The sequence below is a fragment of the Pristiophorus japonicus genome, chromosome 23 (assembly GCF_044704955.1).
Source record: "Pristiophorus japonicus isolate sPriJap1 chromosome 23, sPriJap1.hap1, whole genome shotgun sequence".
NCBI lineage: Eukaryota > Metazoa > Chordata > Chondrichthyes > Pristiophoridae > Pristiophorus > Pristiophorus japonicus.
Window position 1 is genome coordinate 3,063,053 of NC_091999.1, and position 13,072 is coordinate 3,076,124.

At 53.1% G+C, this 13,072-nt stretch overlaps 1 protein-coding gene across 2 annotated transcripts in view; it reads right to left on the reverse strand.

Moving 5' to 3' along the window:
- Positions 1–5,395: 5,395 nt before the first annotated feature.
- Positions 5,396–13,072, reverse strand: part of LOC139235598 (tubulin polymerization-promoting protein family member 3-like) — a 76,865-nt gene continuing 69,188 nt past the window's right edge. For both annotated transcript variants that reach the window (XM_070866632.1, XM_070866631.1), the window contains exons 3-4: positions 11,952–12,105; positions 5,396–5,800 (exon numbers count right to left, since the gene is read on the reverse strand). In XM_070866632.1, the coding sequence (XP_070722733.1) occupies positions 5,606–5,800; positions 11,952–12,105 (349 nt within the window). In that variant the 3' untranslated portion in view covers positions 5,396–5,605. The remainder of the gene's footprint in view (positions 5,801–11,951; positions 12,106–13,072) is intronic.

The window sequence follows — 13,072 nt, forward strand, 5'->3', positions numbered from 1 at the left end:
AAGACTATAACTAGAGGCCATCGATATAAGATTGTCACCAAGAAATCCAATGGGGAATTCAGGAGGAACTCCTTTACCCAGAGAGTGGTGAGAATGTGGAACTCGCTGCCACAGGGAGGGGTTGAGGCGAATAGTATCGATGCATTTAAGGGGAGGCTAGACAAGCGTATGAGGGAGAAGGGAATAGAGGGTTATGCCGATAGATTTAGATGAGGAAAGACGGGAGGAGGCTCGAGTGGAGCAGAAACGCCGGCAGGGACTGGTTGGGCCAAATGTGCCGTTATATCCTCTGAAAACATTCTATTTCCCCTCTAGACCTTTCGACAATTATTTTAAACCTCATGACCTCTCATAACTGACCCACTTGCAAGAGGAAACAGTTTTTCTCTACTTTATCAAAAACCCTCAAATATTGAATACCTCTATTATGTCTCCCCTTAACCTTCTGTGCTCTGAGGAGAACAATCCCAGGAGGATTGAAAGATTGTGGTCAGATCTTCTGCTATCTCCAACCTAGCTTCCCTCAGCAACCTAGGATGCATACCATCTGAACTGGGTGATTTGTCAACTTTGAGTGATATCAAACCTATTTAACACCTCCTTTCTACCTATTTTTATCCTAGCCAATATCTCTAGCTGAGGCTCAGTGGGCAACACTCTCGCCTCTGAGTCAGAAGGTTGTGGGTTCAAGTCCCACTCCAGTGATGTGTATTTGGAATTCCAGAAGGCATTCGATAAGTTGCCACATAAAAGGTTACCGCGCAAGATAAAAGCTCACGGGGTTGGGGGTAATATATTAGCATGGATAGAGGATTGGCTAACTAACAGAAAACAGAGAGTGGAGATAAATGGGTCATTTTCCGGCTGGCAATCAGTGACTAATGGAGTGCCGCAGGGATCAGTGCTGGGGCCCCAACTATTTACAATCTATATTAATGAGTTGGACGAAGGGACCGAGTGTAACGTAGCCAAGTTTGCCGACGATACAAAGATAGGTGGGAAGGCAAGTTGTGAAGAGGACACAAAAAATCTGCAAAGGGATATAGACAGGCTAAGTGAGTGGGCAAAAAATTGGCAGATGGAGTATGATGTGGGAAAGTGTGAGGTTATCCACTTTGGCAACACTTCGAACACCCACCCCAGATGAGCCCAGCAAACTCCAAACACACCAGGATCGAACCCTGGATCTTTCCGTGCTGAATGTAGTTACATAGAAACATGGAACCCCTCGGAGTTATGTTGTCGACAGCCCGTTGCACTGACAGAGAGTTCCTTCTGGGGAAATTAACACACAAACAAGAGAGGATTCTTTCACTTTATTGTTTCACAAAGCTTACATGCGAAGACTTACAATGGCGCTCACTAAAGGCTACTTTCACTGGCCAATGAGTCCAAGCAGTTGTGTGGCGTGTTAATCTATTCCTGTGCCTCCTACTGGCCCAAGTGTCTGACCCACTGCCACCCACAGCCAGTCCCCCCCCATCAGAGAGAGATCTTCACGACAAACAATCTTGGCCAAGAAACCTGTCTCGGCATTGGCTGCGATGGAACCAATTATCAGGAGCTGCGTATAACGGGTGGTCGATCTGACACTGCCGTCTTACACCCTCACCCCGGCCGGCAGGAATTTCTGGGCCCCTTTTCTCTTGTTAGTTAGTTTCTGTTTCTTCTCTGCCTTTCCCATGCCAGGCACAATCCCCAACCTAATGCAGCTGGGGTGGGAGGAGGGTGTTGGAGCAGGACATTGTTCTCAAAGGCATCCACCACTCGACCTCCGTGACCATCGCCTGTCAGTGCGTAGGAACATGACTAGGTTGGCAAGAGGTTCACCATACTGCTCTGATCAAGGCCTCCCTCGATCTGGGGGGGCTGTGAGGAAGAGTTGGGGGGGGGAGCCGAGCAGCCACCGAACGGTGTCGAGGGACCGCACCCGACAGCGACGCCCTTCACAGCAAGCCGTCATTCCAGAGCGAGCATGCTCCCTCCCAGCACGGCCTCCCTCCGGCAATCTCGGCCTTTACCCAGGGATTGGATGGGCTGGTCACCACGGACCTGAGCCATTGCCGGATGCCGCACAGGTTGTCGGAACCGGCCAAGGCAAATCGACCATCAAGGCATGCCCGGTGCTCCAGAAAAAGAGAATGGAAAAGCTGAGAAGTTCAGTGGAACTTGCAACGAAAGTTGGTTAGGCCACACCGTGTGCAGGTTTTACAAAACAAAAGGTACAGAGAGGCACTGGGGAAATTGCAGAAAAAGATTTACACGGACCATGCCGCAAGTGAGAGGTTATAACTATCAGGAGACTGGACAGGCTGTCATCGAGAAAAGGAAAGGCTCAAGGGTGACCTGATGGAGGTTATTTTTAAATTATGAAGGGGTTCGCTCAGGTAGGCATGGAAACGATGGATGCCCTTTCGGGGGGAAAAGCAGAACGAGAGGCCGTAAATCTAAAATAGTCACTAATCTATCCAATAAGGAACACAGGAGAAATGTCTTTACCCACAGAGTGGTGAGAATGTGGAGTTTGCCAACACGGGGAATGGCACAGATGCATTTAAAGGGAAGTCCAGGAGGGAGAAGGGGATAGATTATGTTGATGGGGTGAGATGACGAGGGGTTGGAGGGGGCTGGTGTGGAGCATTAACCCCGGCTCGGACCTGTTGGGCCGCAGGGCCTGTTTCTGTGCTGTCAATTCCCCATAAAGCGATTGCAGAACACTTAATGTTTAGAGGTTCAGTACAGTAGGCATTTCAGTGAAGCGATTCTAATTTTGTTGCACACATAACTATTTCACGCGCGCGGGAATGCTGCTTAATTTATGGACCCCCCGACCCCACCCCAAAGTGCTCAGGTCAATCGGTCCGACCAACAAGCACAGTCCACTCTGTCCAATACCAGGTTGGGGGAGCGGTATTTGAAGAAAACATGGTCGCCCACTTCCAGCGGCTGTTTCACAAGCTGGAGTGTCTTGTGGGGCGCCAATCCTCCAGGATTTGCCTGGAATCGCCAGGATTTGCAGATTAATCTCCCAGAAGCTGCAGCAAGATTGTATGTCCCCCCCACCTCCCCACCACCCCCCCCCCCAACACCCCACTCACTCCTCTCCTCCTCATTTTCTTATTTATTAGTGATTTTAAAATAGCGATGGGGGGTGGGAAAAGCACTATTTTTTTTTATGTCTCTACGATCTTTCTCCCTGCGTTTTTTTAAAACGTATTCATTCACAGGCTGCCAAAGCCAGCATTTATCGCCCATCCCTGGTTGCACTTGAGAAGGTGGTGGTGAGCTGCTATTTCAGAGGGCTGTTAAGAGTTAACCACATTGCTGGGGGTCTGGAGTCACATAACGGCCAGACCGGGTAAGGACAGTAGATTTCCCTCCCTAAAGGGCATTAGTGAGCCAGATGCATTTTTACAACAAACCCTGTAGTTTCTTGGTCACCGTTGCTGATAATTAGCTTTTTATTCTAGATTTATTGAATTATAAATTCCCCAGCTGCCCTGGTGGGATTTGAACTCGGATCTACTGGATTGTTGGTCAGAGTGCTCCGGATCACTAGTCCAGTAATATGACCACTATGCTACCCGACCCCATTTTGCTCAGAGCAGTGTCCTGGTGATTAATCTTTAATTCTTGGCTGTTCCCGAGCAATACCAGAGAGCTGGCCACTCTTGGCGGGAGATCGTGTGAAGAAATCTCCAGGAATATGTCCGACCAGGGTTGGCAGGCCCAAGAGTCGGCCAGCTTATGCGATGCGGGCAAGAGCACTTTTTTAAAAAATCTGCCGCTGGAGTTAAAAAAAAACAAGGCTCCCCGAACTTCTTCCGGTTTTCACAGCCGGAAATGGCCACCAAAAAACCCGAGACAGTAACTTTGTTCGGCAATGGAAAGGAATCGAGGGGTCCTCGTCAGTAGCGAATGGAATATCGCAGGCACCTCGGCAGACACCCGCAGTGTGATCGACTGACCAGCTACTTGCAAAAACCCCGCACACTAGCTTCAAATATGGAAGAAAAAGTCAGGCTCTCCACGGTTAAACCATCAATGGTCATTGGTGGGGATAATGAGGGGGTGAGAAGAAGCAAAATCACGGACGGGTTTATTTTTTTGTGAATGATGCCCTCACTGCTGGGAGATGGAAGGCTTTCAGGCATTGAGAGTCAGCACGGTACAGCACGGGTTAGATACAGAGTAAAGCTCCCTCTACACTGTCCCATCAAACACTCCCAGGGCAGGTACAGGGGGTTAGATACAGAGTAAAGCTCCCTCTACACTGTCCCATCAAACACTCCCAGGGCAGGGACAGGGGGTTAGATACAGAGTAAAGCTCCCTCTACACTGTCCCATCAAATACTCCCAGGGCAGGTACAGCACAGGGTTAGATACAGAGTAAAGCTCCCTCTACACTGTCCCATCAAACACTCCCAGGGCAGGTACAGCACGGGGTTAGATACAGAGTAAAGCTCCCTCTACACTGTCCCATCAAACACTCCCAGGGCAGGTACAGGGGGCTAGATACAGAGTAAAGCTCCCTCTACATTGTCCCATCAAACACTCCCAGGGCAGGTACAGGGGGTTAGATACAGAGTAAAGCTCCCTCTACACTGTCCCATCAAACACTCCCAGGGCAGGTACAGGGGGTTAGATACAGAGTAAAGCTCCCTCTACACTGTCCCATCAAACACTCCCAGGGCAGGTACAGCACGTGGTTAGATACAGAGTAAAGCTCCCTCTACACTGTCCCATCAAACACTCCCAGGGCAGGTACAGGGGGTTAGATACAGAGTAAAGCTCCCTCTACACTGTCCCATCAAACACTCCCAGGGCAGGTACAGGGGGTTAGATACAGAGTAAAGCACCCTCTACACTGTCCCATCAAACACTCCCAGGGCAGGTACAGCACGGGTTAGATACAGAGTAACGCTCCCTCTACACTGTCCCAGCAAACACTCCCAGGGCAGGTACAGGGGGCTAGATACAGAGTAAAGCTCCCTCTACTCTGTAATATAGTTGCCCAGTGCCCCAGACTTCTATTCCAATCATTATCATTGCGCCCTCGAAGAGTGAGGTGGCCGACCCATTGGTGGTGTTGTCCTGCAGACGATGAGGGCACAAAGCACTGGCTGGTTGCCACCTCTGTCTGGGTTTGTTCCGAATCCCAGGTCCTCAGAGAGTGAAAGGGGGCAGCTGCACCCACTGGCAAAGAATGAGTCGGAGACTTAGTAAGGAGCAAGAGGGCGTGGAATTTGGAACTGAGGAGGGACAGCGGAGAGAGCTGGAGACGAGCAGCGACCTTGAGTGGGATTGATGACTGGAAGCCCCTTCTGCCCCATGTTGGGATGTGAATGGGTTACCTAAAGGAAATGTCATCTCCTTTCTCCCCCCCCCCCCCCCCCCACACCACCACAACACACTGTCGCTTGCTGTACATTGAGTAAGAAAGCTTTCGGGTCAACCATATAACAAGCAGACGGCAGAGGATTGATGGCAGTTAGTCTGATATCGAGGGCAGGGCATCAGTAGCTGTTGGGGGTGTGATAGCGGGGGAGACGTGAGGTGGGGGCGGGCAGGGGTGGGCCGAGAGGTTGGGGGGGAGTGGGTGGGATTATTTTGAGCCTTTGATTTTCTCGTCGTAGGTGCCCTTCCCCTTGTAGGCCGCCACGAATCCTGTGTTCTCCACCAGGTTCTCCCGGCCTGCCTTCCCTCGGCCCTTCCCGCTCTCGTCGAACCGCTCCTTGTGCGAGCCCGTGAACTTGGACGTGTCCGTCAGGCGATCCACGGCCCCGGCTTTCGCCGCCTTCTGCAAGGATGCGGAGAAAAGGCGTTAGCCCGAGCACAGAGGAGGTACACAGCCCAGGTCCCATTTCCCCCGACCCTGTCACCCCACCTCCCCCCCTGTGCCGAGTGAGCTGATCCCAACCGAGGGGCGGGCGGTAGGGAGGGTTGGAAGGGCTGGGGGGGGGGGGAGCTACAATTGGTACTGAGCCCCAGACGGAGCAGCAAGAGCCCAGATTCCATCCCTAGCACCCGCCTCCCCCCCCGGGTCTGTGCTGATCCCAGCTTGGGGCGGGGCGGGGGGGTGTGTGGGAATGGACGGTAAGGGGGTCAATAATTGGGCCTTATTGCCCCCTGGGTTGGGAAGCGGGAGTGAACGCAATCAGGGTTCAGCCAGCTCAGTGGCTCAGTGGGTAGCACCCTCGCCTCTGAGTTAGAAAGTTGTGGGTTCAAGTTCCACTCCAGGGTCTTGAGCACAAAAATCCAGAGCAGTGCTGAGGGAGTGCCGCACTGTCGGAGGGGCAGTACTGAGGGAGTGCCGCACTGTCGGAGGGGCAGTACTGAGGGAGTGCCGCACTGTCGGAGGTGCCGTCTTCCGGATGAGACGTTAAACTGAGGCCCCGTCTGCCCTCTCAGGTGGACGTAAAAGATCCCGTGGCCACTATTTGGAAGAAGAGCAGGGGGAGTTATCCCCGGTGTCCTGGGGCCAATGTTTATCCCTCAATCAACATCACAAAAAAACAGATTATCTGGTCATTATCACATCGCTGTGTGTGGGAGCTTGCTGTGCACAAATTGGCGTTTCCCACATCACAACAGTGACTGCACTCCAAAAGTACTTCATTGGCTGTAAAGCGCTTTGAGACGTCCAGTGGTCGTGAAAGACGCTATATAAATGCAAGTCTTTCTTTTTCCTGATCACAGCCCAGTGACACTTGCTCTATCATGTGAAGAGCAGGCCTCAGCCAGTCGAATAGCCTGTCAGCACTTATTGTCTCATACACAAAGAATAGGTCATTTGCATGAGGTCCTGTAGGGGAACCCATACCCCAGCAAGTGGTCAACTCCTTCGGGAGAGAGCACGGGGGACAGTGGCGGGGGGGAGTCATGGAGAGCTGGGGGTGGGGGGGGGGGGAGAGAGGGGGTGAGGGTGGGGGCAGGGAGAGAAAGAAAAATACCCGTTTCAATTTTCCACGGAGACTCAAACTACAAAAGCCAAATCAGTGAAAGTATAGGAAGGTAGGAACAGGAGGAGGCCATTCAGCCCCTCGAGCCTGTTACATTAGGAACAGGAGGAGGCCATTCAGCCCCTCGAGCCTGTTACATTAGGAACAGGAGGAGGCCATTCAGCCCCTCGAGCCTGTTACATAGGAACAGGAGGAGGCCATTCAGCCCCTCGAGCCTGTTACATAGGAACAGGAGGAGGCTATTCAGCCCCTCGAGCCTGTTACATAGGAACAGGAGGAGGCCATTCAGCCCCTCGAGCCTGTTACATAGGAACAGGAGGAGGCCATTCAGCCCCTCGAGCCTGTTACACAGGAACAGGAGGAGGCTATTCAGCCCCTCGAGCCTGTTACATAGGAACAGGAGGAGGCCATTCAGCCCCTCGAGCCTGTTACATAGGAACAGGAGGAGGCCATTCAGCCCCTCGAGCCTGTTACATAGGAACAGGAGGAAGCCATTCAGCCCCTCGAGCCTGTTACATAGGAACAGGAGGAGGCCATTCAGCCCCTCGAGCCTGTTACACAGGAACAGGAGGAGGCCATTCAGCCCCTCGGGCTTGTCACACAGGAACAGGAGGAGGCCATTCAGCCCCTCGAGCCTGTTACACAAGAACAGGAGGAGGCCATTCAGCCCCTCGAGCCAGTTGCATAGGAACAGGAGGAGGCCATTCAGCCTCTCGGGCCTGTTACACAGGAACAGGAGGCCATTCAGCCCCTCGTGCCTGTTACACAGGAACAGGAGGAGGCCATTCAGCCTCTCGGGCCTGTTACACAGGAACAGGAGGAGGCCATTCAGCCCCTCGAGCCTGTTACACAGGAACAGGAGGAGGACATTCAGCCCCTCGAGCCTGTTACACAGGAACAGGAGGAGGCCGTTCAGCCCCTCGAGCCTGTTACACAGGAACAGGAGGAGGCCATTCAGCCCCTCGAGCCTGTTACACAGGAACAGGAGGAGGCCATTCAGCCCCTCGAGCCTGTTACACAGGAACAGGAGGAGGACATTCAGCCCCTTGGGCCTGTTGCACAGGAACAGGAGGAGGACATTCAGCCCCTCGAGCCTGTTACACAGGAACAGGAGGAGGCCATTCAGCCCCTCGAGCCTGTTACACAGGAACAGGAGGAGGCCGTTCAGCCCCTCGAGCCTGTTACACAGGAACAGGAGGAGGCCATTCAGCCCCTCGAGCCTGTTACACAGGAACAGGAGGAGGACATTCAGCCCCTTGGGCCTGTTACACAGGAACAGGAGGAGGACATTCAGCCCCTCGAGCCTGTTACACAGGAACAGGAGGAGGCCATTCAGCCCCTTGAACCTAGTCCGCCATTCAATTAGATCCTGGCTGATCTGTATCTTAACCCCATCTACCCGCCTTGGTTGCGTAACCCTTTGTACCCTTGCAGAACATAAATCTATCAATCTTAGTTTTGAAATTTTCCATTGACCCCCCCGGCCTCAATAGCTTTTTGGGGGAGGGAGTTCCAGATTCCCACCACCCTGTGTGTGAAGAAGTGTTTCCTGACATCACCCCTGAACGGCCGGGCTCGAATTTTAACGGTATGTCCCCTTGTCCTGGGCTCCCCCCACCAGAGGAAATATTTCTCTCGATCCACCCTGTCATATCCATTAATCATCTCAAACACCTCAAACAGTTTTGGTCTCCGTATTTACGGAAGGATATACTTGCATTGGAGGCTGTTCAGAGAAGGTTCACTCGGTTGATTCCGGAGATGAGGGGGTTGATTTATGAGGAAAGGTTGAGCAGGTTGGGCTTCTACTCATTGGAATTCAGAAGAATGAGAGGTGATCTTATCGAAATGTATAAGATTACGAGGGGGCTCGACAAGGTGGATGCAGAGAGGATGTTTCCACTGATGGGGGAATCTAGAACTAGGGGGCATGGTCTTAGAATAAGGGGCCGCACATTTAAAACTGAGATGAGGAGGAATTTCTTCTCTCAGAGGGTCGGGAATCTGTGGAATTCTCTGCCCCAGAGAGCTGTGGAGGGCTGGGTCATTGAATATATTTAAGGTGGAGATAGACAGATTTTTGAGCGATAAGGGAGTGAAGGGTTATGGGGAGCGGGCGGGGAAGTGGAGCTGGGTCCATGATCAGATCAGCCATGATCTTATTGAATGGCGGAGCAGGCTCGAGGGGCCGAATGGCCGACTCCTGCTCCTATTTCTTATGTTCTCATTTCGTGTTAGATCGTTCCTTAACGGTCAGCGGGTGAGTACTGGTGGGGGAGTCGGGGACAAGAGGAGGCCCTTCTATAAGGCATCCATTCCCCACCCTGGAACCACTGACTGCTGCTTCCTTTCATCCATTCGGGCGGGATCGTGAAAGTTGAATCCAGCCCGCTATGTTCAGGACCACCACTGGCTGGATTTGAATCCACATTTCAGGAGGGTGAAAGGACACTTTAAAGCCAGCTCTTCTCACCCCCCCCCTCCCCCACCCAAATCATTTCCTCAACGTGGTGGTATCCTGGTCAACATTAATCCCTCGTCCAACGCCCACAACTGGGTCAATCAGTCGGTCATGCTCACTCCTCGGGAGTCAGAACTTCGTAGGGTTCAAGCCCCACTCCAAAGATTTGTGTTCCAACATCCAGGACCGACACTGAGGGAGTGCCGCACTGTCGGAGATGCCGCCTTTCAGATGAGTCGTTAAACCGAGGCCCCGTCTGCCCTCTCGGGTGGACGTAGAAGGTCCCGTGGAACTATTTCGAAGAAGAGCAGCGGAGTTGCCCCAGCCGATATTTATCCCCCATTACCGCATCGCAGTTTGTGGGAGCTTGCTGTGCGCAAATTGGCTGCTGCGCTTCTTCCATTGCAACAGTGACTACACTCCAAAAAGTACCTCGTTGGCTGTGAAGCACTTAGGGACACCCTGAGATGCTGGAAAGCACCCCTTGTCCTCACCTTTCACCCCACCAGCCTCCACGTTCAACGGATCGTCCTCCAGCCATTTCCGTCACCCCCAGCGCGATCCCACCGCCCAATCACACCTTCCCCTCCCCTCTCAGCGTTCCGAAGGGACCTGTCCCTGGTCCACTCCGCAGTCACCCCCAGCACCCTCTCCCCTTCCCACGGCACCTTCCCGGGCAAGCGCAGGAGATACAACCCCCTGCCCCTTTTACCCTCCCGCTCCCCTCCCACTGTCCAGGGCCCCAGACACTCCTTCCAGGTGAAACACCGATTTACTTGTAACTTCTTGCAATGCAGCATACTGTATTCGCTGCTCACGGTGTGGTCTCCTCTACATTGGGGGGAGACCAGGCGCAGACTGGGTGACCGCTTTGTGGAGCACCTCCGTTCAGTCCGCAAGTGTGACCCCGAGCTTCCGGTCCCCTGTCCCTTTAATTCTCCGCTCCTCTCCCACTCTGACCTCTCCGTCTCTCGGCCTCCTACACTGATCCAACGGAGCTCAACACAAGCTCGAGCAACAGCACCTCATCTTTCCTTCAGGCACTTTACAGCCTTCTGGTCTCAACATCGAGTTCGACAATTTCAGAGCGTAATCTCTGGCTATCTTTGGCTCCCTTCCTATGCCCCCTCCTTTTTCTCTTTGCATCATTCCTCACCAAGGAGGCAAAGTTCTCATATAGTACCTCAGCCATACCCTCTGCCTCCATACATAGGTCTCGTTTGTGGTACCCAGCTTACTACCCGTTTACTATTTATCTGCCTATAGAGACGTTTGGATTACCTTTGATGTTAGCTGCCAATCTATTCTCATACCCTCTCTTTGCCCCTTCTTATTTCCTTTATCACTTCCCCTCTGTCCTTTCAACACTTAGCCTGATTTTCACATGTATTCTCGACCTGACATCTGTCATACACACTCTTTTTCTGCTTCAGCTTTCTCCTTATCTGTTTCGTCATCCAGGGAGCCCTGACTTAAGTTGCCCTACCTTTCCCCCGAGTGGGAATGTACCTCGACTGTACGCAAACATCTCCTCTTTAAAGGCAGCCCATTGTTCCATTACAGTTTTGCCTGCCAATCTCTGATTCCAATTTACCCCAGGCCAGATCCATTCTCACCCCACTGAAATTTCCCTTCCTCCAATCAAGTATATTTACTCGAGATTGCTCCCGGTCCTTTTCCATAGCGAGTCTAAATCTTATGATACTATGATCACTGTTGCCTAAATGTTCCCCTTGCTCCACTTGACCAACTGAACGCCCCAGGTCCAGATCCAGCAATGCCTCCTTCCTCGTCGGGCTGCAAACGTACTGATCCAGAACCCTTCACTTAAAGGGAAGGGCCGCTGCCAACTCTGCAGCCACTTTAGTGGCAAACATTGGGCCACCAGGGAGGGTTTCAGCCAGACCAGCGGCCTGGCATCCAAGAGGGGGGGGTGTCAGGCTGACTGTAGGTGAACCCGGTGGGCGGGGGGGGGGGGGGGGAGAGGGGGGCATAATTGTCGGCCCGACCAGGCAGTCGGCCGACGATAAAAAATAAGATGGTGTCTCCAGCAGCTCCGCCTCCCCTTTAAGGGCGGCCAGCGCCGCCAACCAACGAGGACCGGCATGGAGCGCGCCAACGCAAAAAACTGTCGGGGGCACCGGCCGGCAGCGGCATCGCTCCCGCGGGGCAATTGCCGCAAAAGGGGCTATTTCCCGCGGGGCAATTTCGGGTAGGGGTCGCCGCTGGCTGGTAAGGGGTCGGCGCGTGCAGGCCGTGGCGGGAAAACGGGCAGGGCGGGCCCCTACAAGGCTCCGCCCCCGGCAAACGACAACTTGCAAAATGGCGGGCACTCCGCGGAGAGTCGGCGGCTGTTCCACCCCGCCCTGTGGACGCCATTTTCCGCCGGTCAGCGACCTCATCGGGAGGGGCAATTTGGGCCCCTATCTGTCTTGTATTTCTCTGTAATTTGCCTGCAAATTTGCTGCATACTTTTCCCACTAGTGCGTGGCCTGCGCGATACAATGGAATAGAATATCGATACCAACCGTGACTCCCACCAGTGCAGGTTCCTTCCCGGCAATGAGGGCGTAAGTTGCCTGCAGGCCCTGGTCCTCACTCAGGTCCTTAAACCTCTTCTTGGCCAGTTCCTTCAGCGCCTGTTTGAACTCCTCGAACGTTATCACGCGCGCTGCCTTGGCCCTACATGGAAAGGAGAAGTGCACTTAATTGTCGGTCTGCGGTGGTGCGGTGCTCTGTTACCGGGCTAGTAAAACAGGGAATGCGAGCTTGACTCAACCAAAGAATAGCCACCTCTGTCACTACTGCACCAGGTTGTTAGGCTACTTTACACACAAGTCCCGGGGTGGAAGTTCAACTCGTCGCAGACTGAGAATCTTTTTTTTAAATCCGCAAATAAAAAGCTGGTATCAGGAAAGCTATACATTGTGCAGATATCTCCCTGAGGGAGATGGGGACTGAGAGACACCAGTCAGTGTACAGATATCTCCCTGAGGGAGAGGGGACTGAGAGACACCAGTCAGTGTACAGATATCTCCCTGAGGGAGAGGGACTGAGAGACACCAGTCAGTGTGCAGATATCTCCCTGAGGGAGATGGGGACTGAGAGACACCAGTCAGTGTACAGATATCTCCCTGAGGGAGAGGGGACTGAGAGACACCAGTCAGTGTACAGATATCTCCCTGAGGGAGAGGGACTGAGAGACACCAGTCAGTGTACAGATATCTCCCTGAGGGAGAGGGGACTGAGAGACACCAGTCAGTGTACAGATATCTCCCTGAGGGAGAGGGGACTGAGAGACACCAGTCAGTGTACAGATATCTCCCTGAGGGAGAGAGACTGAGAGACACCAGTCAGTGTACAGATATCTCCCTGAGGGAGAGGGACTGAGAGACACCAGTCAGTGTACAGATATCTCCCTGAGGGAGAGGGACTGAGAGACAACAGTCAGTGTACAGATATCTCCCTGAGGGAGAGGGGACTGAGAGACACCAGTCAGTGTACAGATATCTCCCTGAGGGAGAGGGACTGAGAGACACCAGTCAGTGTACAGATATCTCCCTGAGGGAGAGGGACTGAGAGACACCAGCCAGTGTACAGATATCTCCCTGAGGGAGAGGGACTGAGAGACACCAGTCAGTGTACAGAT